Raw genomic sequence first — 24,570 nt, forward strand, 5'->3', positions numbered from 1 at the left:
ATGATCTCCTCATTTGTATATTTACCAGAAAGCCTTTGTGTGCTCAGTTGCAATGTTTTTTTTATAGACAAAGTAGAGAACATCTTCTCTTTTTCAGCAAGTTCTGATTGTCACCAAATATATTAGTGTTTCTCATTGTCATCCAACTGTTATGCTTGTGCCAGGACTTTGTGTACAAAGACGCATGGGCTGTAGCTGAGGCCACTGCGTTCACATCGTCCGTGGGTAATGCCTTATTACGGCTCCTTGGGGATTCACTATTAGCTATGCATGAAGGAGCAGGTAGACATGCTCCAATAACATCCCTCTGGCTCAAAGTGCTAATTCTGCTTCACCTCAATCAACAAAAAATTGGTGTGTCATCATGGCATATTCAGCTGTATTAAAGGGTTTGCTTTTATCACATTGAAATGTTACAAATGACTAAATAAAATCTAATATCGGATAAAGTTACGTAAAAACAAAGAAAACTACTTGATTTGACCTAAAAGATTTCAAAATAAAACATCTTGATCTAAATACATTCAGAGGCAGACGGGGATAAAATGTTAGTCTGGATATGATTGTAAACTCATTTCTAAGGCCTTTTGGGCTCCAGGGAAATGCAATGAGCCCCGTTATCCACAGACGGATAAAAAAAAAACATGGAACAGAGATCAACCTTTCCCGAATTGGCCGACCTGACAGTAAATCAGGTACTGCAGGCCTCATTTAACAAGATGGCATCAATGGAAGCGTTACAACACAAAAACCATTGCTGATTAAAAATAAAACAAAGGCATGGCTCCTATTAAAAAACATTTGTTTTTGAAAGGCTTTTTAATGTTTTGCCTCCATATGATCCTTAAGACTCTTTGGGAAATAGTGTCAACCGATGACACCAAAAAAGAACTTTTGGAGAGCTCTGCATCTGGTGGGGAGCGAACACCGCATTTCAGAGAGAGAAGATCATACACATAGTGGAGATTTAGTGTAACAGTCTGTAGCTGCTTTGCGGTTTATTTATATAATAGAAAAAAAGAAGAAATGAGGTCTCTACCAGAAACTCCAGCAGGAGAATCTACAGCATTAAAGGTATAGAGGAGGCGAATTTTGAAAAGACCCACCCTCTCCACTTAAAACAAAATGCACATGCACAACCCTGTACCCGCTCCTGAGAGGGAACGCCTATTAAATGCATGTAGGAGCATGCAGGAACCCATTTCTCCTTGTGCACGCTCTGTTTGAAAGTTGCTGTTTGCATCGCTCATACAAGCTTACTTTCCAAAAGAAGATTTGCAATTTTTCCACTATGTCAGACTCGCTAAGTAAAAATGGGGATGAGCACATTGGACGGCCTTAGGTAAACACTAGGACAATTAGGAGCACCACTTATTTTGATGATCCACCTGGAAAAAGATATCCTCCGCTATACCTTTAATATCTGCTCTATTATCATAATGTCGTTTTTTAAATTAAATGTGTGAACTCAAGTAAGAGTTGCACCTCTGAAATGTCTCAGGAGTGAGGGAAGAAAATGAACAAAAGCCTAAAAGAAACACACCTTGTCTGTTCTAACATCAGATAACTTAGATTTTTCACCAAATCCTAATGTCAAACTGACCCCACACATACTCAGCCAGCCAGGCTTGTCCTGCCTTGGTAAACTGTATATGAGTACCTTCAGGTTCACTGGCTAATGGATGTTATTTTGGTCAGGATGGATTAGCTGACTAAGCCTCCTTGTGACTCTGCAGTGCCTGTTTGACTGAATTTAGGTCTACTGCTGGATGATGCATTTCAGAAAAGATTTCTAAAGGAATTCATATAATATTCTGTCCATGAGTAGCAATAGATGTGTGTTTTTCATGCAGACTCAAAAGTTTGCTTCTTTTTGTCAGAAAGTTTAAACTGAATTATTCAAACGGTATTCTACAGATCTGAGCTGCTTTTTTTCTCTCCTTTCAAATGGCCTGTTCTCTCTGAGCATCAGCTCCAGGTATGATTCGCTCCGGTTCAGAAGCCAGAGCCGCCTCACGCAGAACAACCATGTGATCCTCCGCTGCATGGAGCGACTGGTCGATCCAGTCCATGCTGCCGGACATGTGACAGGCGTTGCGGGTGACCAGCACCAGGTGGCTGACTGAAAGGAGCAAAGCAGTGGCTCTGAGGAGAGACAAGAGGAGCACATTTAAATTAAAAGCAGATGTTGGTCAAATGAATATATATATGGAGTTAAAAATCTTTGCATTAAGCATTCAGATGGGACAACCTGGCATCCAGCAGGATTGGATCCAGTGGAGGGTACATTGACCTGACCACATCATCTACTCTGTAAGAAAGAAAATAAGAGACCAAGTCAGCGGGTGTTAGAACTGTAATAACAACAAGCACTGTAAGACTTATTACCTTGGACTGATCCGTTTGGCCACTGTTATGATGTCACTCAAACTGGCTGGTGCTTTGACCTTTGCCCCTGATCCCATTGTCATGGCCACCAACTTTTCAGTCAAAGTGTGACAAATCTGTGTGGAACAGCCGGATCAGAAAGGTCAATCCATAAATAAAAAAGCACACTGGAAAACAAGTAAACTAATCTTCTAAAAAAAAAAAGGTATTTCCCCCTATTTTAAGCTGGTAAGAATTTGCCATCGAAATGAAATAATTTATGTTTGGAAAAAGAAAAACTAAATTATCTTATTTAAAGTGTATTAAATGTATTTCTCTCATTCTAAGAGGAAAATACTGAAGCTGTTGGTGGATCAGTTTATTTACGTGCTCAAATTAAGGACAAATACTTATTTTAAGAAATATTTACTTATTTTTAGAACAGGTCAATAAAACAAGGTTAAATGTCCTTTAGTTAATTTACCTTTAGAATAGAGATACAGTGTGACACCAAGCCGCTGTTGAACACAAATTCATAGTTACATTAATCAACTTGAACAAAAATTAAAATGCCATCAGTAGTGTCATAAAAATGGTTTTAAATCCATCCTAAAAAGAGTGCAGGCAGACATACGATGCATCCTCTATCCAGTCCTCATTCTCCAGAATGGCTTCGATGTGAGGGTTCGTGATGACCACGTCGTCTAACTCCAGCTCGGAGGGCTCGCTCTGTGTCTCCATGGCGCCGATCAGATCCACTGTGGGTCTGCCCGACAGAGACACAGGAACTAAATGAAAGCCTGCAATAATGTTTCATCAATGCAGGGATTTGATGTGAGAGAAGAAAGTTGTTTTTCAAACTAAAGCACAGAACGGCATCTTTGGATTGTTAAGTAACGATGAGGATGACCTTATTGACTCAGTGATTTATGAGACCGTTTCTTCCAACCATGTCCAGGACTGAGGAAGGCTTTTGGATCAGAGGTGAAATGTCATGAAACAAGAGAATACAGGTGCTGGTCATAAAATTAGAATATCATGAAAAAGTAGATTGATTTCAGTAATTCCATTTAAAAAGTGAAACTTGTATATTATATTCATACATTACATACAAACTCATATATTTCAGATGTTTATTTTGTTTAATTTTGATGATTACAAATGACAACAAATGAAAATCTCAAATTCATCATATCAGAAAATTAGAATATTGTGAAAAGGTTCAAAATTGATGGCCCCTGCCATCAGCTAATTAACTCAAACCACCTGCAAAAGCCTTTAAATGGTCTTTCAGTCTAGTTCTATAGGCTACACAATCATGGGGAAGACTGCTGACTTGACAGTTGTCCAAAAGACGACCATCGACACCTTGCACAAGGAGGGCAAGACACAAAAGGTCATCGCTAAAGAGGCTGGCTGTTCACAGAGCTCAGTGTCCAAGCACATTAATAGAGAGGCGAAGGGAAGGAAAAGATGTGGTCGAAAAAAGTGTACAAGCAAGAGAGATAACCGCACCCTGGAGAGGATTGTGAAACAAAACCCCTTCAAAAATGTGGGGGAGATTCACAAAGAGTGGACTGCAGCTGGAGTGAGTGCTTCAAGAACCACCACACACAGACGTATGAAAGACATGGGTTTCTGCTGTCGCATTCCTTGTGTCAAGCCACTCTTGAACCACAGACAGCGTCAGAAGCGTCTAAAGAGAAACAGGACTGGACTGCTGGTGAGTGGTCCAAAGTCATGTTCTCTGATGAAAGTAAATTTTGCATTTCCTTTGGAAATCAAGGTCCCAGAGTCTGGAGGAAAAGAAGAGAGGCACTTCATCCACGTTGCTTGAAGTCCAGTGTAAAGTTTCCACAGTCAGTGATGGTTTGGGGTGCCATGTCATCTGCTGGTGTTGGTCCATTGTGTTTTCTGAGGTCCAGGGTCAACGCAGCCACATACCAGGAAGTTTTAGAGCACTTCATGCTTCCTGCAGCTGACCAACTTTTTGGAGATGCAGATTTCATTTTCCAACAGGACTTGGCACCTGCACACAGTGCCAAAGCTACCAGTACCTGGTTGAAGGACCATGGTATCCCTGTTCTTAATTGGCCAGCAAACTCTCCTGACCTTAACCCCATAGAAAATCTATGGGGTATTGTGAAGAAGAAGATGCAATACACCAGACCCAACAATTCAGAAGAGCTAAAAGCCACTATTAGAGCAACCTGGGCTATCATAACACCTGAGCAGTGCCACAGACTGATCGACTCCATGCCACGCCGCATTGCTGCAGTAATACAGGCCAAAGGAGGCCCAACTAAATACTGAGTGCTGTACATGCTCATACTTTTCATGTTCATACTTTTCAGTTGGCCAACATTTCTATAAATCCTTTGTTTTTATTGATCTTCAGTAATATTCTAATTTTCTGATATGATGAATTTGAGATTTTCATTTGTTGTCATTTGTAATCATCAAAATTAAACAAAATAAACATCTGAAATATATGAGTTTGTATGTAATGTATGAATATAATATACAAGTTTCACTTTTTAAATGGAATTACTGAAATCAATCTACTTTTTCATGATATTCTAATTTTATGACCAGCACCTGTAAGTAGAGCTGCCTCAGTACTTGCATTAAGTGGTGATCTTAAAGTCTAATTTTCTCCATAAAGGGCAGACGGATGACCCTTTCTTTCCAAGAAGCCTAGCTTTCCAGACTTTAATTCAGTTATTGAGAATTATGATTAGTATTTGCTGGATGGATCTGGAGTTTTTCTTTTTTATTATTGGTTTTCCTCAATCTAAATAAGATGTTTTTCCTAAGTGCATTTTTTCTTGAATTGAGGTAAGTGAGACACTTGACCAATGGAAAAAGACAATTTATATTTTAAATAAGAAAAAAAACATTGCATTGTCTTATTTCAAGTGCATATTATCTAATTATTGTATTTTAAGAGTAAAAAATACAAATTTCATTGGCATATAATCTTATTTACCTACTCAAGTTGAGAGTTAATATACTTTACCGACATTTTTACTTATTTCTAGATCTTTTTGCAGTGCAACTCTGGCATAAATTACCTGACTTAATTTGGTTGACGTGTTGAGGTGATTTGTATCACCCAGTTTTGGCAAGATTTGGACGAAAAAATAAATGATAATATATACTAAGCGGATAAATGTGTAATGGATATAGAAGCATTTACAAAATTAAAATATGCAAAAAACAACGGCTTAAAATTAAAAACTGCATCATTCACCTGCATCATGATTTAAAATGACAACTAATGTGTCTTTTAATGCAAAAAAAATCTAAACATAGAGTTATTTAAGAGGAATAAAGCTATGTTCTATGTTTGTTCTCCACCTCCCAGAGACAATGTTAAATATGTTTTCTTTCAATAAAAATAAAAGTTGGCCGGACTACATTCTAGATTCTAAACAGAACTGCTTCTCTCCCTCTCAGCAGCACCACTGCAAGGGGGGATGACCCTGAAGTGCTGACAGGATATATCAGTTTGGATGTGGAAAGGATTTTTATTTGAAAAGGAAGGCCTGTTTTATGGTAACGACAATTAAACCATGAAAAATCCTTGCCTTATATTGGGTCCTATTTGTACATCTTAAGATATGCTGCTGTAAAAATGTTAATCTTTGATATCTCTAATTTAGATTCAGATTAATTTACACATACAAAAAATATTAACAATAATGTACAGTTAAAAACTGTATAGGAAAGGTTAAGGAGACCCTAAGGTCTTATAAGACACCTATCCTAAGACAAAACAATTTATAGTAGCACAAATAGACAAGTTGGAATATTTAATGCATTAAAATATACACATTATGTTTTGTGAATAGCATTTAGCTGTTTATAAAAAGAGTGAATCGTTGTTGAGGATTAAAGAGCTGGTGGTAGTGTGTTCCAAATAAAAGGCACTCTATATGTAAGTGATGTTCTGCATAATGGTAAATATAGGTCACTAGACTTAATATGTGTGTATATGAGAAGAATGTGTAAACAAGCAATGAAAAATTATAGATATATAGTATACAGTAAATACGTGTAATTATTCCTATATACGTAAAGGAAGGCGTACGATATAAATGTTTACATTATTTATTGTCTTCTATAAAAAGAGGAGAAAATGAAGAGAGTCTATTTGAGAACTTCATTATAAACATTTGAATTATATGAATCTTATAAAGATATGATTAACAGGCAGTACAGCAATATGTTATATATGGATATATTAAACTATGATATAACGTCATGATACAAGAATGGTTAATAAAATGACCAACTCTACTTAAAATAAATGTTTTATTTCATTGTGTTTCTACAAACAAGTTCAGTATGTTGCTTCCAACTTAAATTTTCATTAACAATAAGTCCTAAAAACTTGGTTTGAGGCACTGGATTAATTCTTAAGCCGTTTATAAATAATTTGATCCCTTCTTGAATGTATGTATTTTTTTTTAAACTAAAAATCGTTAAGTTAGTTTTTCGGATATGAGGTGAAAGTTCATTAACTTTAAACCATTTTTGAAATCTTATATGATGAGAAGCAAATTAGAACCATTAGAGTTTAAACAATATTAGACAGAGTGAATACCTATTTAACTTGTACTAATCTCTAAGTATTCATCATATTTACTAAAAGGAGGCGAATCAAGATAGAAATAAATTCTTTAGGTTTGTTAGAAAATCTATGATGCAATTAAAAATAGAGGTAGATGCACATTAAAATTAGTTTTCTTAGTGTCCTTAATATATATCTTATCAGTTAATATCACTGTCAAACAGGGATTTCTAAATATATTTTTCACTGGTTTTTCAGGCTCCTAGAGTTATTTTTTTTAAAGCTTTTTGGGAGGGGCTTCAGATGCATTTTACTTATTTTTCCTGTATCTGATTATCACAAATTACATTGTGCATTAAAAGTGGACAGATAAAGGACAAAATATGACTAAATAAAAATAAAATGGGTGGATAGTGTGTAACTGAAATGCTTTAAAAGCAGAAAAATCCAGGTAAGACCAGGGACAGGACATTAAATGTATTATTCTTTGGTTATTTACTGTGGGACAGATGTATATGTTGGCATTCACCGTCTTAGAACTAAATGTCACATTTCTTTACTGACTTTGAGTCGAAGTGGTGCAGCAGGTCATGAGGATGGCAGTAACGATGTCTGCACACCACCACCAGGGCAACGAAAGAGGCCAGGAAGATGGTGGCCAACACTCCTATGGCCACGATCACCACTGTCTCCATGGGGAACCCTGAGTCCCACCGCGTCTGACAGCAGCAACTCTTCAGGACGACAAGAGTCCAATCACGGATTGGCTGATTGTCCGAGCTTAACTTACAGACAGATGCTTATCTGTGGACGAGAGGATAATTATTAGTTTTAGCCTGATTGGCGACAGCTAGAGATGGGTGACGTTATTCCCCCACTTCAGAATATTTCTGGCAGAAATGTTAGTTTGAACTATAACTCTAAAACCCATGTGGAGAGCACAATCAGCAGCACTTAGTCTGTGTGGAAATATGACACACTGAGTACTTGAAGAGACCCTTTTGCTTTATAGTTTAACCAGAACAAATCATCAACATCAAAATATTTAATGGCACATTAAGTCAAGAGCTTAAGTTTGGTAAATGATTTCCAGGCCGAAGATAAAAGTTTCAACAACGCACCTTGATCTTTGATTAAACCTGTACTACCAGGCCAAAACATGACAAAAATGAAAAAAATGTTTTTATCTTTTTAATAAAACAACTTTTCATAGATTCACATTCTTTGTTAAAGCACCGTCTTTTAAATTTTAAAGTAACTGGGCCACACCCGACATGACACTAAGGACAGTTTTCAATGAATTGAGATAATATTATAGTAAAAACGTCCCAAAAACAGTTTTTTTTTCTTTTAAGCAAATGAAAAGACAAGAAAGAAAGTAGTCATGAAGTCTGCAAAGAAGATAAAAGTCAAATGAAATAACATTCTGCAAAATATTTGTTGTGTTACGATGTGATAAAGCATAAAACATCTGGCTTAATATTCTACAATCTTTTAATCTAATTCATTCATTTTTTAAAGTCACAGTTCAAAAAAGGTAGTAAAAAACTCCATAGTGAAAGATGGTGATGGCATAATCATCATCTGGGAATCTTTTCACCTTCTTCAGATGAAACGACTTGTCAAAGTTGATCGAACTATGATCACTTCCAAATGATGGATTACTTTTGAGGCAAAACCTTGTAGTTTTCCTCTTAATCTTTTAGATTTCTAGACCTTTTGTTAGGAAAAGTGAATACATAAATAATAAGTCAGGATGTTGGATTCTGACAGACTACAGGGAAAGTCAACTTTTTATTTTCCTTACCATAAATTTCAGGTTTTCAGTGTGGTTATAGAGGAAAATTGTAGAAAAGGGAAAAACAATCTATCAAAGCCTCACAGTTTCACATATTTTCTCAATAACCAATCCAGCCTTGACCCATCACTTTTATGTTGTAAAAAATGTTTGCATTAATGCTGTTATCCATACATATCTATGCATGAATAATAATTAATGAGCATGCTTAAAAGCAGTTGTGTAGTTTATGAATATGTTTCCAAGACATAGTGGCTAAACTTCTAACATTCCAACATGGCAAACCTGCATTTTTGCCTGGATGATTGTGTGAGATTACAGCAAAGAATGTTGTAATTCTTTAATCTGATTAATTTGTGTTAAATTAGCAGTATCATAAAGGGCTTTGTCCAGCCTGAGAAACTTTTCATTTGTCACCAATAGTTTGGTAAAATCTGCTCAGAACTCTGCAAAAAAAAAAAAAAAAAAAAAATGCTTAAAGTTATCCGAGGTATAGGTTGTCGCTGATGCATATACAGCAAAACAGACTTTTTTACAAGCAGAATAATTGAAGACATAAAAAGCAATGGTATTGTTCCTAAATGAAGCAAACCTTGGCTTTCCATTGAACTGTAGCAGTGATAAAACATTGTTTTATTGATCAGTTAAGGTTGTTGTTTAGCTGCTCCAGACTAAACAAAATAAAGAAAAATCATTGATCGGCTTATAACATTCAACACATAATGTTTTTTTTAATTATTATTCCAATAATGGAATCTGAAGCACTTTCAAAGTTATTATCTAACACTTGGAAGTATAAATACAAAAGAAGCAACAAGAACGCATGAGGAGCTATTTTAATAATAATAAAAAACTTTTAAACCACATAACAAAAAACAAACAAACAAAAAACAGAAACTGCCTTTAAACAATAAACCGAAAAACTCACGCCCACACTTTTTCTTTTTCAAAGAACAATATCCTAAAGCAAACTGTAAAAGAAACTTAGAAAGTTATGTCTTAAAGTTAACCTTTGCTTTAAAAAAACAGATGAACCGATATGATGGTTTCTTACCTGAACATTTTATTTCATCTTTTTACGGATTCCTTTTAGGAGAAAAAAAGTTTTCACTCTGGGGGCGGGGGCGCGGAGACGGCACCAACATCCCCAGACCTGAAACGTGAACGCGCACAGAGGCTGTAGCTCTTGTGGGGGGTGTACTCATGATCAGTGAAGCTCAATATGGCAAGCAATTGTATTATATAATCTTACATTTTTTATTTATTTATTTATTTATTTTTTAAGGTTCTAGTGTCACTCTAATTGTTGAGAAAACTATGTTCAACTGAACAGAAATTTCTGACATATGGGCCTACATACTTTTCTCGCGTTTTAAAGGGAAATTCAAGTTTTCCACTTATCATTTGGATAAGGAACATGTTAAAGATAAAGTCACTTTTCTATATGTTATATAGTAAACTTACCATAAAAGTTATATGGACTGGCAGATATTTTCTATGTTAGTCCTGAGCAAAACATCCAGAAGGAATAAATAATGCAACATGAATTTATGTTGGTTAGTGGTTAAAGAAAACATGCAATTTTTTAATAGACACATGAAACATCAGATCTGATCATCTGATCAACTTCACTGGCCAAGTGTGCGCCCCTAATGATGAGTTTCACCTCAGTTTATGAACACATACACATATTTATATGCAGATATTTGTTGTATACTCTTGGTGATTATTTCCGTTTTAAAAAAGAAAAAATATATATACATATATTAGTCAGTCTTCCTTATAATCTTGGGAGTTATCTGTTACAGTCTAAAAACATGCTTCCTTGGAAAATTTGACATCAGATGCCCATCATGTTTGTTCAAATTTAATGATGACATTTTACTGGCCCACAGAAGACACATTGCAGACACATGTATTCCACATACAGTAGGCCATGCATTTTGTTTGCCTGTTGCCTTGCAACAGAAAGGTATTGGGTTCAATTTAAATGGGGTCTTCCTTCATGTTCTCCCTTACAAGGGTTGGTTAATTAGTGTTTATAAATTGCCTTAGTTGTCTGTACATGGCTGTATTTATGTCAGCCTCACCATGACCCTGATGGAAATGCAGGAGAAGATTTATGAGTGTAAATTTATGTCTTTTGTGTGGTAAAATGCTCTTTTAAGTTTCAAATATATTGGAAATGTAATGGAAAACAGCCATACTAAAACGCCTGTTTTTTATGAGTAAAAAACGTTGACCATCATTTTTGGTAAATGGCCTTGCCATACTTTTACTGGCTGCGAAGTAAACCAGGCATAGAATATGCATTGCATCTCGACGGAATCTTGAAAAAAGCTGCAAAAACCCCCACTAACACTAGTTGTCACTAGGTGGCGCATTGTAGCCGTTAAGTGCTGGACGTTCATTTAAAGAAGGTAAATACGAAATAGTTTGTTTTGTTTTTGGGTAGTAAAAAGTTATTTACATTAAATAGAACTAGGACTTACTCGTACTAAAATCTATATGTAACACAACGGACATACTATAGTTAAATTTAATAAATGTTATTGTCTAATATGCTACAGTTTTAGCTTTGGCATAAAGTGTTAATTTTTACAGAAATAGCCCAGTGGGTATTTCAGTTTTTTTGTTTTTTTTGTTTTGTTACTAATGGTTAACTTTAGCTTAGGCGATATTTATTTATTTATTTATTTATTTATTTATTTATAAATGTAACGTAATGTATAATTTTACCTTGTGTGTGCGGTTATGGTTTGGCGCAGGTGGAAATAATTAGGCACAACCCAATTTAGATAAGGGGCCATAAATTAAAACGTGGATAAAGGTAATAGGATGACTTTGGATTCTATTTTGGATTTTAAGTGGTCATTTGCAATCATTTAAAAGATTTTAGAGCTTTATGTTGTTAACAGTAAAATATGTTTGTCCAATTAGGTTTGATCAGATGTGGGTAGCAGCCTAGCCAGTTGCATTTACTTGTGTAACTTTTTGACAAAAATGTCATTTTCTGAGTATTATTACTACACTGTACATTTTTATCTTTTGAGAAATATTTCTATAAAGTATATGTACTATCACTTGGGAAAAAAGTATGCTTACTCTATTGTGAGTAACTTCAGTGAAAGGAAAACCCATTCTTACCTTCAATGCATCAGACACAGGACAGTGAAATACAATAAGTATTCTTTTTATTTATTTATACACAAGTTGTGAAATGTTAATTTAATCTGCTGCCCCTTCTATAACATATGGAGGTCTAAATATTACACAGTGAAAAGTATAAAAGTATATATTGCCCATGGGAGGAGTGTACGGTGTTGAATACCTTTTTCTTATTAGACTCCAGATACTGCACATAACTTTGTATTATGGTTTGTCCTCTCACATCTTAAATCTTAAAGACCTTCTTGAATGTTAGATCTGATTGCTATGATCATTTACTCTGTACTGAAATAGCTTTTTTATGGAAAATCTTTACTATCACATTAGTTATTTCTTGGATATTTTACTGTTCTCTAGCAAAAATACATTGAAATAGTACTACTCTTACATTGGTACACTACCCACCTCTGGGTTAAATTATGTTTTATAGTTTCATGAAAAGATTTTCCTGCTATCCTTTGCAGAGCTTTGAGTCACTGCATGTTAGAAATCAAGCACTAATCCAGAATTCACCTTAAAAAGGTAGGTGCACTTTTGTTGAGAATGCTATTAATAAAATGCACTATAAATAAAATATTCAATATTGACCTATTTTAGCCATAGAGAAATGTCTGATTAAAGATGTCTTTAGTAAGATGTAAATTTTAAACCAAAATGAATATGTGGATTAAATTTATTAAGTAAGAAAATAATCCAACCTTCACATATATGCACCGCTCAAAAAAATAAAGGGGACATGTAAACAACACAACATAACTTCAGTTGAATGAAAATTCTGTGAAAACAAACTGTCCACTTTGGGAGCAACACTGATTGACAATCAGTTTCACCTGCTGTTGTGCAAATGGAACAGACAACAGGTGGAAATTATTAGTAATTAGCAAGACACATTCAATAAAGGTGTGGTTTTGCAGGTGAAGACCACGGAGCAATTCTCAGCACTCATGTTTTCTGGCTGATGTTTAGGTCAATTTTGAATGTTTGTGGTGCTTTCACACTCGTGGTAGCATTAGATGGACTCTACAACCCACACAATAGTGACAGCAAAATGAAGCCTTACAAAGCAATGAAGCTTTCCAACCCAATGCTTTGCCTAAAATGTCATTACTTGATGCTTCATTTCTTCATTGATGCTTCATTTCTTTAGTTTACACTTCATTCATTGCTCACTAGTGACATCTGCTGCAGCACAGACACAATGACAGACTTCACATTTCAAAAATCCTCTAACAGCAGTGTGTCAAGTATTGTCAAAATAAAAATGTTTATCATACAAATATGTAATTGCTTTTTTTGTTTTAAAATTATTTATATGAAAAAACATAATCCGTATATGTTTACTGTCTATGACAACTGTTTTTAAGTCATGAACAGATTTTTGCAAAAATGGCGGACTGTATGCTTTCTATTTGTGACTTTTCTTTTTCTGGGACTTGCTCCTGTTTGAGATCCTTTATAGTTAGCTGTCCACAGAAGTTCATTCTTCCAACACCATTCAGTCTGTTTCCATTTTTGCTGATCAAACAACGAAATGTTCTAGTGGATGAGTACTGTATTTGGGTATTATTTTTATTCGACAATGGGACCTTTTTCATGAATTTGCCAGAGAACACAGCATTGGCAAGTTAGACAGATAAAAACAGGTTCACCTTGAGCACATGTGACAGAGTCTAGAGAGACACTGTGGAGAGCAATCAGCGGCCTGCAAGATCCTTCAGCATAACCGGTTTGGCAGTGGATCAGTAATGGTGTGGGGTGGCATTTCTTTAGAGGGACGCACAGCCCTCTATGTGCTCGTCAGAGGTAGCATGTCTGTCATTATGTACTGAGATGAGATCCTGAGACCCCTTGTGAGACAAAGTCTGCGTTCAAATTTATGGGATACGTCCTCCGAAGGCCGATTACACCATAGGGTGGCGCCGAGGTCTGGTCGGATTCCAAGACTACTGGTTATGCAGCCTACAAATGCGTCCTTTTTGCCCAATTTAAAGGATTGGTCCGGTGTATCCTATGTAGTGTTGGTTATCCCAGGATTCATTGAGAGACCAAGCAAGCCGCCTGCTCCGTGCTCAGAGGAAAAAGGTTCTTGGTATGGAAGCAAATCGTTACCATATTTCAAATGAAAAAACATTTTCAGAAATGCTTTTTCATTTTAAGAATGTGGCTGCATTGTTTGACTCATAAATGAAATTAGTAATCAATAATCCTTTTTGCATTTTCATTTTCTCCTTTAACACTGTTCATCCTTTTACTTAATTAAAATGAAAAAGACATTTGAGATTTATTTTTCAAAATGTACCCCAGCAAATACATACCAAAATTCAATTTAAAATGTTAAATCTGAAAATGAAAAAGCATTTCTTGAAATGCTTTTCATTTTAAGTATATGGCTGCATTATTTGTCTCATAAATAAAATTAGTAATCAATCATCCTATTTGCATTTTCATTTTCTTATAGCAGCAACATCAGAGATGTGCAAAATTACAGCAGCATGTTATTTAACTGAATAAGGTCTCTATCATACATTTCTATCTACAATTGCTCAGGAGGCCATCCGCCATCTTATCAGGATGCTCAGGTGTTGTGGGGACTTTGAGTACTGGTTTGTTCTAAAGGAATACACAATAAAAAAGGAAATAAAGTAGCCCCAACTGTGATCCAAAGGGTTAAAAGGGTTGGTGGTGAATTGTTGTGAAGATTCATATGTCTTCATTCTCTAAAGAATGGATTAGTGACCAAAAGGAACATTTCTAGCTCTCACCTGCAATTTTTTTCCTGTTTTGATCTGGGTTGTTGGTTATTTAAAGAAGATTGCTTCAAGTTAAACTCCCCCGGCCAGTAGGTAGTGCATTCATGTTCATTCACAGCTGCAAACAGGTCCAAGTGCAAACCCCAGACATCCTTCTCGTTGGTGACACCTTCCAGCTCATACTGGTTGATCCTAAAGCATTCTTAGGTCAGAGAGGATATTTATTCTATCCAGCAATTTCTGGGGCTTACCTTGGTTCTTCTCCCGGTTGGATGTATCTGGAACACCTCCAAAGGGAGGCACCTATAGGGGGCATACTAATCAGATACCAAATTTTTTCTTAATTATTCCATTCAATGTGGAGAAGCACCTATTCTTTTTTTATATCCCTACAGATGATGGTGTTCCACCTCATTTCAATGGTGCAGCCACCTTACAGAATAACCTTATTTCAGTGTATTTTGCCTGGGATATCGTTCTTTTGTCCATTATCATACATGAGTTACCTATACCACTATAAATTGAGAGATTTGCTGTGTTTTGTTCAGCTATTTCTTCATCAACAAAGAATGGTATGGATTCTGCAGGCAAGACCAACATTCATCTGGTTCAATTGTGATGGTGGATTCCATCCTGTTTTTTTCAATCTTGATGGCACTGCAAGATACTTAAAACACCTCTGCTTGAGGTAAAGACTGACCCCCGGCTCAGGGACAGTCATTCTTTAACCATGGCTTTAGAGTCATGGTGGCGCACTTATTTCAGCTGCTTTACATTCCGCTGAGAGCTTCATTGCATGCTGTGGTGGAAACCTAGCCTGACGTAGTCCGACTCAATTCTAGTCAGAATATGAGTCTGATACTGCTCCATAGAGCTGTGATTATGGGGCGTGTTTCGAACGAACCAGGGAAAAAAATGCCTCTGCACTCAATTGGATAGACCTACAACCAATAAGAGCAACGGAGTGCGTGACGTATCTTAAGCGAGGCATAGTTGTTGTCCACAAAAATCAAAGCGTGCAGTTTCACGCCTAGAATAAGAAGATGAGACTTGATCGCGTTTCTCTGTTCCTCTTTTAAAATTAATTTGCTGTCGATATCTTCTAGAACAGACCTAATAGCAGAATCTACTCACCCAAACTCTCCAGCGGCAGCCATTGTTATTGTCACCCAAGCGCGCTTTGGTCACGTGGTTGATTACGTTACTCTTGATCATCTGTCCATCATCGTATAAAGCCCACCCTGACAATTTGATTGGATCGCCTGACAGTGGGCTTTAATACTCGCGCTACTATGGAGCAGAGCCAGACCGAACTTCCCCGAACTCAAACCTTGTGGGCGGGACTAAGTTCGGACTGGCACCCAGGCTAGTGGAAACCTGAACAAGCCAACCTATTCACTTCATTAGCAAAATACTTCCAGAATAATATTGACTGAATTAGTCTAGATTTATCTTTCACTTGTTTTTTTTTTAATTCGGTGGCCTCATTCTCATGGTCCTCCCACCTGATCAAAAAAGAAGAGGTAAAGTAGAGACAAGAGGAGGTCTGACAGAAACCCTTAGACAAGTGGCATTTAACGAAACGAGACACTGGTGCTTTGAGCTATGATTTTGACATCAATAACATATGACAGCTGTGTCGTCTGTCCTTTCTTCTGTCAACCGTGCTTTATTTCTTGGTTTGTCAAATTGGTAAATTATTTGGATTTAAAAATTACATTTACTGAAGACTATAGTTATTTGGGATGCTTTTGTGTGCGATTTCATAATTTAGTGTATTGGTGGAAAAAAATGAAATGATTGCCCGCCTAGTAACGACTTAAAGCTCAGACATATGGCACAGTGGTGCACTGGTTGACAGTCATTCTATGTGAAGTTTTCATATTGAACCTGGAAAAAAAAATCATGAATGGTGACTTATTGGGTTCTCTAAACAGCACTTAAAGTTAATGCTAACCGTACTAGAAGATGATGCAAATTGCCATTGGGGTTTAACACTCTGACGATATCTGATAACCATACATTTTTCAGATGTCTCATTCTTTTCCATTATCAATATCTCTACCACTTTCTATGAGTTAGTACATTTTATCAGTGACATTTTTTATAAGTAAATATCCCATGAATGCAGAGAGTGAATGCATGTCACTAACATAAGAAGGTGAAATATAAATTATAAAAATACTCTAAAAAAATTAAACAATTCTTTTCTATTGTGATTTTGCACACATTAACATCAGATGGCTTTTGCTATTAGGTATATGGTATAGTTAAAGTGTTTGCAGTGGTTGTATCAAACCTGTCCTTTATATTTTGCTCAAAATATGGATTATTGACTATTGAAAACAATGCAAATGAGGTGACAATGAACTTCTTATTCATGTTAGTGTAATAATTGACAGAGGATGTGTTTCATGAATAACTGGCACTGGAATAGCAAAAAAAAGTCAAAAAACCTAGGATAAGAATTTCTAAATAAAATAGCATATCCGCTACAGAATAAATCCTTCCAGCATACAGATTTTTTAATGGTCTTTGCAATGTCTCATCTGCTTGGTCCTCTAGCTTTCAACATTTTAGAAGGTCAATTTTGTGTGAAGAGCTGCTTAAAACTTTTAACTTTTGAAACTGAGCTTAAAGAAAAAAATAACAAAAGCAGAGCTATAGAGCTTTTCTAAATGTCCCAGGCTTTACCCCAGGGATCTTCAATCCCTGCGGCTCCAGAGGCTTACTTGCTTTTCTCTTTGACAAGCAGATGGGATTGTGGGTTGCTCTCTGTAGATAGAAACACCACAATGGGGCAGGGTGGGGTGGACTTTAGATAAAGAGTCTATGACTGAATGCTGGATGGGACAGAAATGTCCTTCAGAATCAAACAATACAGCAGGCTTTCAGTTAAAAAACCCTGGCTCTTTATTTTGCTCCTCTCGGTCTCCTTGGTGCTGCTGAAATCATTTTCTTGGCAGGCAAACACAGCAAATTTTTCCACTGTGGCTCTCTAGCTGGGGATTATCGGAGGCTATGTGCTACTACTACATCCTAACATGTGAAGATTATATGCATGGTTTAAGTAGCAGTAGAGGCGCCAGAATAAATGTGATGCTCCAATGTAACCAGCAGCTATCTCAGTCTCCCATTTGGAGTTAAACATGTTAGCCTTCTCTCGCAGCCAGATCATGTAAGAGGAGTGAAGCTGAACCAAAGCTATTCAATTCAAGGTTTCTTAAACTTCAGTTATTTCCACTATAAGTGTTATTTTTATTAATACATAAATGAGTAGAATGTGTATATATATACGGTTCTTACTAAATTGTCTGTTAAAGAGATAAGAAATAGAAAAAGGGCAGATTTAAATGTAACTTCTTCCTTGTACACAAGCTGCAACCTTAAAACAAAACCAAAGCTAAAAGTTTTCACCTACAAAAAACAAAATTATTTTAATCTCAGCCATTAGAATGTCAGGAATCCAGCAAAATGTCACCTGGTTGAATAAATTCTTGTTACTCCTAACATCCTCCCAGTTGGTGCTTGTTGGGAATAAAATTAGCACTAGAAAGTTTGAGAAGATATGATAATGCAACAGAAAAGGCAGAACTGATAAAAAGTTCTGATTCAAAGAATAAGATTTTATTTTTCTCCCCAAAACTGTTCTTAATAATGTGTTTAAGAAGAGAATATGTGTGTATGGAGTGAAAAAAAATTACTCCCTTGTATTTCTTTAGTTATTTTCCTTGTGATGTGCATTTATTTAAAGCAGGACTGAGTAACTTTTAGCCACTACTGTAGATGCGCAAATTTCCAGTTTAGTGCCCCTGAAGGCTACTGGCAATCTTATGCCAGTTCATAATTAAAACGAACAAGCTTAAAGTTCACTTCACACATATGAAAATAAACTAGCTCATGTTCATAGTTCACTTTTTCAAAAAATTAACAAATTTGACAAACCTATAAAATAACTTATTCATGTTCATTTAGTAAATTAAGACACAATCCTACACAATAGAAACTAATATTTCCTCCTTTAAATGTGTGATTATAATATTTAGAAAAGAAATGGAAAAGGCTAGATGGAGTTATGGTATACTGTATGTGCAGTGAAGCCTTTATTTAGCCAAATTACACATAACTTCAGAAACATACAGGTACTGTACCTTCAGGTTCTGATGAAAAGATCTATATAAAAAATGATTTCTTATGTTCCTCATTCCTCATGCAGATATTTCCCAAGATAGCTTGAATGCTTTAACTTAATCTGCCACTTTAAATTTAATGTGACGTGGTTAACCGACAGACTTGTATGTTAATTCCCGGTGGGAAAAATTTGTACAAAAATGTTAGTTTTTTTCCTGCCGGAGTTTTCCTTTGTTAGTTTATAAAACTCTGCTAAGCGCCCTGAAAAACTGGTATCAGAAATACTGGTAGATAAGTCTGACTTGTGCAGACTATTACTAGCAGTGGACATGCTGGTCTATCATGCCTTATAAGTGTCGTAAACCCTGACGTTATCCAATGAAAATTGTCATGAATTGTACGCGAAGGTGAGCTGTGTGTGTCGCTCATTATTCTCAGAGACACTTTGCTCTCGTTCACGATTATTACTTCAAAAATTGGTCTGTTGAGTGTACCGTTCACTAAAAATATGAACGTAATCAGTGAACGCTGTTCATTGATCGTGTTCATGTACAGCACTGGCTATTGGAAACACTCCACTGTTGCAAAATTTAACCCTTTCTCTTTCTTGCTAGATTTTAAATACTGACTTTTACTGGATGCCTTTGTGGAATTTCACTACTGGGAAGGTTTACCACTGCACTGTACTACATTATCACCCTTAATGGAAAAAGGTGGCCTGCAGGAGCCCCAAGGCCTTCATCTTTTCCAAACTGAGTGATACATTTTATTCAGTCAGTTTCATTTGGTGGGTTATTGTTGTTTTTAAGGTATTTTCACTCACTTCATGTTGCCTTGCAAGTTCTAATTAATCAACTTCTAAAAGTCTGGCTAAAACCACATCTAGAGATGGCTAGAGAGAGTAAACTAAGCTTTCCAAGAAATTTGGTTTTATTAAGTCAATTTATTATTTACCGAGGTGGGGCATTATATTTTTCACATAGGGGCAGGCTTGTTTTTAATAGCTATTTTCTCCTTAATAAAATCAGAATGTTAAAGTTTTTTTTTTTTTTGTTGCATCCTCATCTGGTATTAAGATTTATTTAATGTCAAACATTTGAATGCGACCACAAATAAGAAGCAGGTGAAAGCTTGCAAGCAGCAAACACTTTTACTCGATGCTTTAATGATTGAAATATAGAAAATATATTTTTATCTAATCACATTTCAAATTGGACAACTGTTATCAACTGTTAGGCTTATACAATATTCATTTCACAGTTCAGCTGAATGAATCTGTGTTTAAGGTTAACTTCTCATCTGATCTGTCTCCAGGTCCGACTCTAGAGAAAAGCAAAGTATTCTTGGGTAAATTGACAAAATCATTGGAATTATCATATGCCCTTTTAAAAATTGACACTGGGAACCTTTTATTTCTGAGAGGCAGATCTTTGAATTGTGTGCAAGAGAAGATTTTGCATATGTTCTTTTTGGTGTTGTTTTTTTTTACATAAATACAGAGGAATTGGAGTGAATTCAAATTGGAAAAGATTCTTTGTTCAGCATCATAAAGAGCCTCTAGGTCTTGAAGTGTTCATATGGTCTCCTCTGTGCTTTGTTCCTTCTGACTTAACATAAAGGGTTTTTCTCGCAGGCAGAATTGTTTTGTTATATCAGCAACTAGATAAGACATCTGTCCTGTATTTTACCAATTAGTGAGTTATTTCTATAAATTCTGAGCACAGCTGCTTAAGATTCTCTTGTTTTCCCTTTTTGTTATACAACTCCTCCTTCCTCCTTTATCTTGCTTCTTTTTTTTCTAACCTTTTCTTTCATCATATTCTAACATTTAGCATCCAATTTAATCAAATTAGATTAAAAGATTAGCCTCTCAATTTCTTATTGCTGCAGCTTGCTGTTGAGTAATTGCTTCCTTAGATATAACCCATTTTATCTCTGTTCAAGGTAAAATAATTATTACCGTATTCATCCATGAAAGCTGATGCTGAGCCTTAAATGGTATTAAATGAAAATAAAGCCTTAATATATCTTAATATGGTGTTATTCTCAGGGAAAATGTTAAATGTTTAACGTATATAAAATATAAGGTGGTACTTAATCTGATTTCATTTTTAATATAGCTGGTGATCATGAACATTTGATAGTTTATCCATTTTAGATGAATTACATTAGGTTTACTCAACATAATTTAGTTTTGTCTCAAAGCTTTTGCAGTTTTTTTTTAAAGGTTTCTCTGTTGCTACAGAAACACCCATTTAATTTTAAATTTGCAATGTTCTGGGACACCTCAAATTCTTCTCTCTTTTTCGTGTTTTTTTCCCCAAGTTTACTTTACAATGTCCTTGTAAAACTTTTAGGTGTGACCTAAATAACCACTAATCTATGCAGGTGTAGTGTTGGAATCTCCAAAATATGTACTTTAAAATAACCCTGACCCTTCTGAAAGATGTTATTTCATTAATTAGTTATTAAAAGTTAATGTAATCTCAAGGTTTCTCTAACAAAAAACTTGTTTATATATAGAAATTGATAAAACTCCAAAGTCTGTTATCTGCTTGTTAATGATGTTGAACCTTGAATGTCTTTTCATTTAATGGAATAATTTATGAAGTTTGAAATGGATGATAGACTTTTCGCTGTAGTTCCCCTTTCCAGTCCAAAGTAAACTGGTCAACCTGTACCGCTACCCACTGTTGGTCCAGGAGCCCATGTGATGGCTCTTATCCTAGAAGCAGGCTCTGCCTAGACCAGGAGTCTGCAACCTTTCATATCTAAAGAGCCGTTTTGCCCAGAGTACGACCAAATAAAAATTGTTTAGAGCTGCAAAATATACCATGACTTTTCTAGAAAACCTTTTTTTTTTTTATCTCGTATAGGAAATTAGTTGTTGCCATCTCAAACAATCAATTTATATATTTTTAATGTTAAAACTTATAATTTTCAAACTAATTCATAGAAAAATGTCTCTTAAAACATATTTCTGGTTCTTTTAATCTTATTCTTTTCCGTCTTATAAAAAAACGCTAAAGCTACGGTATATATTATAGTAAATTATTGAGCTCTTAATATACATTTTAGCCACTAATAAGAGCCGCTGGAGAGGGTCCAAAGAGCCATATGTGGCTCTGGAGCCGCAGGTTGCAGACCCCTGGCCTAGACAATCTGGGTTCAATTAGCTAAGCTTAAGAACAGCCTGTGCCGAGCATTCAGACTTCATATTACCAAGTTATTCTAAACTCAGGGAGTAGTGGTTTAGGTTCTCACATACTTGTGTGAACTATGCACAAATTATGTTACTGCAATCACTCATCTACCTAGCATCCCTGTGATATGCTTTGGGACACTTCTTTAAGTTTATTCGGCTACTCTTGTAAAGTCAGTACCAAATGTCCAGAACCCCATTACTTTGATAAAGAAATGGTAGCTAAACTCTCGTCTGAGCAACACTCCTCCAGACGCAGGTACAGCTCACCTTTTGTTCGCTTTCACTTACAAACAGCCTACTTTCTGCGCCTCTGCTCTGATGTATTTACAAACTAAGATGTTCTTCTAGGAACCAGTTGTGTATCTTTGCTAGATTAAGTTATAATTTGGAGCAGACTTAAAGGTATTGTTAAGAGAGAGCACCAGAGGCTTACATGCTTTTCCCTTTCACAACTCACAATCCCATCTGTTTGTCAACTGGACAGATGCAAAGATTAAGCTACGTTATATATGGAAAGACATGGATAAGCAAATATAATGAGGAACTTGACTGGTCAGCGCAATCCTTATGTCAAGCTGCCAGTATAGATTTGGTTTGAATTGGAAGGAAAGCTGGTAGGCATAGTGGATAATATATGAAGATTGGGCTAACAGATGATTATAGGTACAAAACAGGTGTAGACAACTCTACTTAAATAAGGCTTTTATTTTGCTCTGACCAGAGTTTGGGAATGTAGATTTTATTAATTTCCCATTTCTTAAAGGCAGCTGCTGTTTGCAAACTCACTGCGCACGGATGGCAGGTATGATATATATGTGGAGAAGGTACAGGCAGAGGAGAAATCAGAAGAGCTATTGAGGAATAAAAAGTAATCAGGATCTAATTTCTATAAGGTTATTTTTGAGACCCACAGATTACTTGATGAATGTATTTTGCACCATATCACGAATTTATTGAGACACCCCAGACATATAAGACCATTCATATATTACAGTCATAAGTTTAGAAAAAGAAAGTGAAAAACGATCGATTTCCTAGCAGAAGTTCTCTTGTCTGCTTGTCATTTCACCTATATGCCCCCTTCCATGCAAGTTTGCATCTTAAATATGATCTAACATGCTTAAAGAAGAAAAATGAACAAACTGGAAGAATATACAGTTTCAGATTTGATTAATAGCATCGCAGGTGGTACATAACTACATTTTAACATCTTCTTCCCAGAAAGTGGCACATTCTGATGATCCCCGTTTGAACTGCATATTCATGGTGGCAATGACACTAAGGGCCAGATCTATCAAAGGTTTGCGTGTATAAAAACGTGAGCTATTTCACTGCGCACACTAAAAAATTTACAAACTGATCTATCAACAGCGTGCTAAAAGGATTTGGTCTTTAAAACGTGCTAAATAGCGCCTCTTATCCATTTAGTACTTTTTCTGCAATGAATATGCAATATGGGGCGTTTACACGCAAAAGTGCGTCTTGTGGGAGGAGAACATGTAAATATATTAATTTAGCACTCGCAAAGTGATTTATCAAACCTGAAAGCAATTTTGCTAACGGTATCTGACTCTATATTTAACACGTTTCAAAAGAAGGTGCAAATGGTCTGTATGCGTGATTTCGCACACATGGCAGCGGTTATTGTCGCAAGAAGGAGACATCGAAATGAAGCAAGGAGACGCAGAGACTGCATTTTTTCACTCCGTGTGAATATTTTTGGAATGAACGAGGAAACGATCATCAAAACATATCGTTTATCCAGCATTGCCATTTTGGAGCTGTTGGGGGAACTCCGAATAGATTTGGAGCCAGCCACAAGGAGGACCCACGCAATACCAGATATCACAAAACTCCTTGCAACATTGCACTTTTTTGCATCTGGGATTTGGGATTTCCCAATCTCGTTTTTCAGAAGTGTCCGACGTTCTAAATTCCATGTCGCCCTGACGCCCTACCTCCCCCCTGTGCCTGTGGAGCAACATGCCAATGCTGCGGGGATGGGTACGCGCAGTAATCTCATCCACCGTCACTTCTTGTGAGCCATTTGGTATGTGCATTTTTCTACAGGCCAATACAAAACACCTGTTTTTTTGGGTTTTTTTTTACTGCAGTCAAGTAGAAAATCAGCCACATACCACCTTAGGGAATAATGGTTGCCAAAGTTTTATATATATATATATATATATATATATATATATATATATATATATATATATATATGTATATATAGATTTTTTTTTTTTTGGAGGGGGTGTCACTGTAAGATTTAAATTTCTTAATGCACTAGTTTGTACAAACTACAAACTACTTTGCCGCAAACCACAAAACGCGCAAAACCATCATTTAAATAGGGTATCTCCAACAGTTGTGCACCTTCCACCAGTTACGCAATCACTCTTGTTAAATCACCCGCAAACCATGGTTCAGCCCCTCGCGCAAAATTCCAGTTTGCGAGCGCAAATTACTGCACGCAAAATTGGATCTTGATAAATCCGGCCCTAAGTTTTTGCACCTGTTCATCATTTGAGAGATGCAGACGCCCCATGCTCCTCGTTAGTTTATCAGCTTTGTG

General features: G+C 36.1%; 1 protein-coding gene across 1 annotated transcript; it reads right to left on the reverse strand.

The window, feature by feature from the left end:
* Window positions 1-1,203: 1,203 nt before the first annotated feature.
* tmem98 (transmembrane protein 98) lies at window positions 1,204-9,911 on the reverse strand. Its single transcript, XM_038295839.1, has 7 exons — window positions 9,796-9,911; window positions 7,508-7,747; window positions 3,002-3,133; window positions 2,852-2,885; window positions 2,389-2,504; window positions 2,252-2,311; window positions 1,204-2,145 (listed from the first exon to the last, which is right to left on the reverse strand). The coding sequence occupies exons 2-7, from the start codon at window positions 7,636-7,638 to the stop codon at window positions 1,944-1,946; spliced, it is 675 nt and encodes a 224-aa protein (XP_038151767.1). The 5' UTR covers window positions 7,639-7,747; window positions 9,796-9,911; the 3' UTR covers window positions 1,204-1,943.
* Between the last annotated feature and the right edge of the window lie 14,659 nt (window positions 9,912-24,570).

The sequence above is a fragment of the Cyprinodon tularosa genome, unplaced genomic scaffold (genome assembly GCF_016077235.1).
Source record: "Cyprinodon tularosa strain WSP-4 unplaced genomic scaffold, ASM1607723v1 ctg360, whole genome shotgun sequence".
NCBI lineage: Eukaryota > Metazoa > Chordata > Actinopteri > Cyprinodontiformes > Cyprinodontidae > Cyprinodon > Cyprinodon tularosa.

Coding starts and splice junctions, on each gene's coding strand:
- tmem98 (XM_038295839.1), bottom strand. CDS start 7,638: ATGGAGACAGTGGTGATCGTGGCCATAGGAGTGTTGGCCACCATCTTC. Junction 2,886..3,001: donor GACTGGATAGAGGATGCATC/GTATGTCTGCCT, acceptor TGTGTTCAACAG/CGGCTTGGTGTCACACTGTA. Junction 2,146..2,251: donor CCAATCCTGCTGGATGCCAG/GTTGTCCCATCT, acceptor GTCTCTCCTCAG/AGCCACTGCTTTGCTCCTTT.